Below are 6,627 nucleotides of genomic sequence, written 5' to 3'. Positions count from 1 at the left end.
GTTTTTCTATTTTTCCACAATTGCAATCTATTTTGCTCCTTCTTTACTGTCGACACTGCCCAGTTTCTCTTCTTGGCTGGAAAAAAGTACCTCCACAGTACCATACTGCCACCGCCGTGTTTCACAGTAGAGATAGTGAGTTTGTGGGTATGTGCTGTAGGTTTGGTCTCATCTGATTATATAATTTTCTTCCACGTTTGTTTTGTCCCAATTGATGCCGGTGAGAATTTTTAATCTAGATGTCGTTCAGCATTGATTTTTTGTCCCTGTTTTTCTCTCACGAAGACCAGAGGTTTAAAGTTCGTCACTAAAAGCTGTCCTGTCAAACCACTCTTCCACTTGAACTGCAGATCTCTGCAGCTCCTAAACAGCTACTGCAGCCTATTTGCTTCTTCTCTTACGCTCCCCTAGACGTGTTTCCATCATCATCTTTTTTTATTTTGAAGAGTCACATTAGAAAAGCTTGATGGAAACAGGCAAATTAGATAAACCGAATAAATTTAGCAAAAACGTTTTTGCACTTGTTAAAGTTGTAACATCAGAATCGACAACCTATGATGACATTACACTTAACATTGACTGGTTAAGGAAAAGTCAGGAATAACCAATGGGTCATTATTTATACCTGAAACTAATATGTTTGCAGTGATTTAATGAATCTAGCATTAAAAAAGCATTAAAAAGTAAAAAAAAAACTATTTTCCGTCGTGATCACTTAGTCACTGGCCATTTTTGCCCAAATATAGTGTCACGGCGCATTAAGCCTAGCACCATTCTCCCCACTTTACAAGCAAAGTAATTGGGAACTACTAGACACATCTGCAATCAACAACAATTATTTGCGATTTTGAGAGGACTTCACCATTGAAATTCATGAGAGCTATAGTTAAACTGACAATGCCCACCTGCATGGCAGTTGGATGTAATACATCGGGTGAAAGAGAATTTTCTTTTTAATTATTTCACCTTTCCTATTCATGATCCTCCACGGGTTCGTTGTTGGATTGCCAACTTGAAGAGGGAGGATTTGCCATCGAACTTCTGTTTCACATGGTCACTGGTCATCACCATCATGGCACGTTGTGAAAAAACACCAGATACAGCATTGGGAATTCCTCAACAGCCGATACCGCACCGTGATGTCACAAACCAGTAGGTGGCATTTGTATTCTTTGACAAACATGGATGCCTCTAGTAAAGCACATTCAAATGAAATTACTCTTAATCAAAAACACTTATAATTTATTGAAAAGTATGTAATCATTTCATAGTTAAAGTACTTTCAGAAGTTTGTACTCTGAATGCGACTGAACTTTTCCTTTAAGATGCTTTAATGAATGGAAATATGTCTAATTCACATTTCCTTATTTCTGACACATCAAAGGTTTGATTAAAATCCATTCAAGAATTGGATGGAATCATACTGTTACCCATAGTTAAGGTGACACACAACACCGTTGGTTTGAAGATGTCATACTCTTCTCACGTACAGATGTACATGTGCTAAAGACAGTTGGGAAGTGATGGTCTAGTGGTTAGAGCAGTGCGCTTTTGCTCTGAGAAGGTTGAAAGTACCCAGTTTAATCCCCACAACCTTCACTCGGGGTCCCTGAGCAAGACCCTTCACCCCACACTGCTCTCCAGGCTCCGCACAATGGCAGCCCACTGCTCCCAAAAGGTATGGGTTTAATGCAGAGAGTGATGTTTGTTGCTTTGTACTTGACAGTGTAATGACAGTACATTTTAATTCTATTCTTCTTCTATTCTATTCGACAGGTAGACCATATTCATTAATATTAGGTAGATTTTTTGCACTTGATTACACACATTCATCCCTGGATTCAAGCAACAATGACAAGGAAGTTGAAGAATTTCAGGTACATTTTTATTGCACCAAGTCTACTGGTAAATGTGCAGAAGTAGCAGACATATTGTTGGAAAACAGAGGTTTCCAGGAAGGAGGTGAGTCAATCTACTGAGTGGGGTAAGTTGTTGTACAGGATTCTGGTTGGTAACAATTCCTGTCTTTCTTTCCAAGAAGTAGGCAGAGGCAGCACAGAGTGATTTAGGGATGGACATGCAGGTAAGTGACGATGATGATGGTGATTTAGTAAAAGTGCTGAGACTTTTGATTCAGAGACGAAACCAGAGGAGCAGTGAGGTTCCTGAGCTGAATAATAAATAACCATGAGCCTCAGAAATGACAAGGTGAAGGCAGAGAGTCGCTGATTAAGAACCAATTAATGGCTGTTCTGGAGGGAGGACAATGAGAAGGTAAATTGTAAAACACAAAAAAACTGGAATTCATAAGCTCAGTTGACGAAGGAGAACAATCTGGCATCTGCTACAGGGAAACTGCGCCTCTATAAACTGCTCCTGATTGGACCATGATGAGCTTCATCTGTGGGAACTCACCTGCCAGTCACCCTGCAATTAGGAAGGCAGGTTATGCACACATCACTGACTGGATATATGTGTTTCTCCAATGTTTTGGTTAATTTTGAAGTTTTGTATAACTACTGTTGCTTCTTTATTTTTGAAGCCTTTTCATGCTCAGACATGCAAATATAATTCTGCTAAATGAGGCACTGATAAGATCCTCTGGACCCAAACAGATGTGAAAGATCAAAATGCATGAATGCAGTGATCATAGCTATTTCACTAAATATAGATGTTTTATTCTTACTAACCTAATATCTTATCATTTCGAACTCAGTCTGAAAGAAAACAGTGCATTTTAAGATTTTTAACACTTTTTATTTTCTGCAGCCATATATACATATACATGTTTTCATGGGATTCCTGCAGGATCTGCAGCAGAAGAATGACTCTTGACCTGAAAGCAGCCAGCTCCTCCCATCCAGTTATAATAGCGCGCTGACCTGTTGCTCCATCCATCCTAAAGCAACGCAAACTAACTGGTGAAGGCTTGGATGTCTCTCTTGTTAGCTCTTATCTGTGGTTCTCAGTCCCAGATGGAAATGTAGATGCAGCCGGTCTGTTTGGTGTGCGGTGTGGAGCGACTCTGAAGAGGATAAAGGAGGCACTGGTAACTTTGAATCATGACTTTTGCCATGCTGCGGCCCGTGGCGACCCACTTGATCTACTCGGACTTCATGATCACCTCTGAGGACGACGAGAACCGCAGCGAGAGCGACGGCAGCTCGGAGCAGAGCTACTGCGGCTCGACGGAGAAACGGAGGCGAATCTCCCGTAAGCTGGAGGGAGACTCCGCGGTGGTGATGAAGCAGCGGAGCGCCGCCAACGCGCGGGAGAGGGGTCGGACCCAAAGCGTCAACACGGCGTTCACCGCACTCCGGACTCTCATTCCCACAGAGCCGGTGGACAGAAAGCTTTCCAAGATAGAAACGCTTCGACTCGCCTCCAGCTACATCTCCCACCTGGCCAACGTGCTGCTAATCGGAGACGCCGGCGCGGAGGGACAGCCGTGCCTCGGTGCGGTCCATGCGCAGGGCGAGGGCGCAGGGAAGCAGCCGCGCACCATCTGCACCTTCTGTTTGAGCAACCAGAGGAGAGGGGTAAATGCTTTTTATGGAAATCCTTTATGAAAACCCTTTTGATACAACACAGCATCAGATGATAAAAAGATAAAAATCAGAATGCTTTCTGCACAGTTTTGGGCCTTATTAGGCTGTCAGCGCAGATGGATCTTGGCATAGTTTTTTATTTTTATTTTGTACTTTTAAGTTTTGCTCGTTCAGTCGAAATAATATGAACCAAAATAAAAATCAAAGCTGCATTCTTACTGATAGTTGAAGTTTTCATTAAACAAGGGGCACAGGATGCACACTTTGTGCAGAACATTCTGCAGCCATTATTCAAAAATAAATAATTTTGACTTAAATATAATTCTGCTCATGAGTTGCTAACAAGTTTAATCTGCAGACAAACTGATTTCAACCTGTAAAAATCCACAGAATAAAGAAACAAGCCCAGCATCTTCTGCTTGGCTCTCACACTTGAAAATGTTGTTTCAATCTATTTTTTGTTAATTTCCTTTTGAAGTATTAATATATATTTATTGAGAATTTTTTTCTCAACTTCAGAGGAAATGTGCTGTATTCAATTTTATTTTTATTTATTTTTACTTTCAACAGAATAAACTCTGGAGGGTCTTGGAATCAAACAGCAAATAAAAATAATTAAAATTATTCCCTAGCTTATGCACCAAAGTTTATGTCCCTAAACTTTTCATTTACTCATCTAATATGTTCTGACTGTTGATGCATTTATAGACCAAATGTAATAAAGGGGGTGTTGGATAATTTGACCTTAAATGTGTTGATCTTTGATCGGGTTCAATTAGTAAAAAACTCCCATTAGTTCACTTTTCTTTATCACTTGTTAATTATATTAAGTGATGCATTCTTTTCTTTTTCTCTGCACCGCATTGCTCTTGTTTTTCTGAATGTGTTGCTAATCATAGTGCCTTAAATTGCCCCTTAGGGATGAATAAAGTGATTTGAATTGAACTGAACTGAATTGAATGCTGGACACCAGGGCTCTTTTTTTATTGCTACACATCCGCTGCACCAGCCTGAAAAATACCTTAAACAGATGGCTTAAATATTTTTTTTAACATGCACTTATTTATATGGTGTGACAGAAAACACCTCCAAATTGCATCGGTGTAAAAGAACTATAACTTTTGAGGAGGGTGGGGGCTGATATTCAGTGCTGCTTTTTTCTGGTCTATTTTAATTTTATATACTAAGTTACTAATGCACTTTTTAATTCTTTTTCAGATTAAAGATGGGAAAGACTGTTTGAAAATGCGTGGACTGGGTCCACTGCGAGTGAGGCGTTGACCGGAAACCATCAGTGAACTGTTTGCAACCTGAAAACCCTCAAAGACTTTCTCAGGGAAAGAACTGAAGCTGGTGCAACACAGAGCGCCCACCCGTGTACCTGTACACACATGCTGGATCCAAAGGTGGCACCAAAGAAAAGACTATTTATACTTGACTGAGACATCCCAGACTGTAAGATGTTCAAAGATGCAGTGCATTTGTTGGAAACTTAATGGTCTTTTTTTTTTATTTGAAAGATGTTTTAAATAAAATATATTTTATCAAAATGTAAGGCATTTTTACCATTTTATTTGCACCGTTTCAGTAAATATGCATGTGTCACACATTAAGGTTATTTAGTCCTTGATGTAGTGTTGGAAAATCTGTCTTTTAGTGCAGCAGGCTTTTTTGTTTACTTAACATCTAGTAAACAAACATCTTAATATTCTCTGTCGCCATTTTGCATGAATATTAAATCTATTCTGCGCTCCCCCCCCAATCTTCATGTTACAATGGTTTCAGCCAACATGTTGTGGGGAAACTGCTGAAGCTTACAGCAAAAAGTTCAGGGTCTCTGGTGTCACTGGCTGCTGTTTTTTTTCACCCCCTTCAAAACTCAGCATTCAGTGTTTTTTTTTAAGTCTGTTTCCGATTAGTCACGGCAAATAGTAGCCCACACTCTGCTCAGAGCCCCAACACAGCTGTTGGTGTGTCAGAGGGATAAATCACCGCTGTGGGCCCACTGGACAAGACGAGCTGGGGTGAGAGGTGAGAGGTCGCAGCTCTGAAGTGAAGTGAAACGTAATGATGGCAAATGATGCAGTTAGACTTGCCCCTTTTTCATCTGTTTTCTTGTTAGTGGTTTATTTCACATCAGGAAACTATACAGATTGAGCCTGCTGTATGTTCTAATAGGGAGGGTCTGGATCTGCAGATCAACGTCAATACAAACAACTTTCCCTTGAAGCTAATGAAAGCCGCCAAGTTTCTTTGGGCTTTTCTCTGCTTCCTCTGGATCCTGAGAAGGTGTTCTACCATGCAACCTGCAGCTCAAACACTCAGACAGCAAAGCCAGAGTTCCTGTCTGGCATCACTTAGAGTGAGTCTGCAGATTTAGAAGATGCAGACTCCCCAGTGGCTTAGGAGGCTGAATGGAAAGGTAATTTTCAGGCAGGTAAAGGTGCAGGCTTCCGTCAGTCGCCGTCTACATCTTGTCCCCATCGGGATAAGTCAAATTCATCCTCCATGTTCAGAGACTGAGGCCTCCCTAAATGGCTCCCTGAGGCTCCCCAGACAGGAAGATGTCACGTAGGCAGAGGAAGGGGGAAAATAGTGCACAGCCGGCGTCTCTGAGGATCTCTCTGTGCGGTGGGCTTTGGGTCATCGCCAGTCCTGACATCATCCGGCACTGGGACCCAGATGTACAGCACTCTGTTGCAGAGCAAGCAACCCAAAAGATGAGTCTTAAACAAAATCTAAACGATTTTTTAAAAAACAAGTTGGCAGATATGAAATTGATGGGACAGACTGTGCAGAAGAAATGAGTTAAATCAAAGGTGGATAGAAAGCAGACATGATCAGTGTGGGTCTGGTTAACATGTCTGACAAGCAAAGGCCCAAAGGACCCATCTGGGAACTCAAGTTTACCTCATCACTGAGTTTCTCCTCTTCAACTGATGCCCGTCTTTTTAAAGCCCCAAAGCAGATTTTTATGCCTTGGATGTTGTTGTTGGAAAGGATTCTCTAGACAGTAAATAAATCTGATCTTCTTTGTGCTAAAAAAAAAATAAGAGTTCAAAACTGTATATGAAAAAAA

The 6,627-nt window shown here is 41.0% G+C and overlaps 1 protein-coding gene across 1 annotated transcript; it reads left to right on the top strand.

Annotated features, from left to right (window-relative positions):
* Positions 1 to 2,680: 2,680 nt before the first annotated feature.
* Positions 2,681 to 5,044, top strand: tcf15 (transcription factor 15 (basic helix-loop-helix)). Its single transcript, XM_015384264.1, has 2 exons — positions 2,681 to 3,539; positions 4,767 to 5,044. Exons 1-2 carry the CDS (start codon positions 3,063 to 3,065, stop codon positions 4,827 to 4,829), a joined length of 540 nt encoding a protein of 179 aa, XP_015239750.1. The 5' UTR covers positions 2,681 to 3,062; the 3' UTR covers positions 4,830 to 5,044.
* Positions 5,045 to 6,627: the final 1,583 nt, after the last annotated feature.

This window comes from Cyprinodon variegatus, unplaced genomic scaffold (genome assembly GCF_000732505.1).
Source record: "Cyprinodon variegatus isolate N-32 unplaced genomic scaffold, C_variegatus-1.0 Scaffold309, whole genome shotgun sequence".
Taxonomy (NCBI): Eukaryota; Metazoa; Chordata; class Actinopteri; order Cyprinodontiformes; family Cyprinodontidae; genus Cyprinodon; species Cyprinodon variegatus.
Note: the sequence above shows the minus strand (reverse complement) of the source record. Positions and strands in the feature narration are given on the sequence as shown.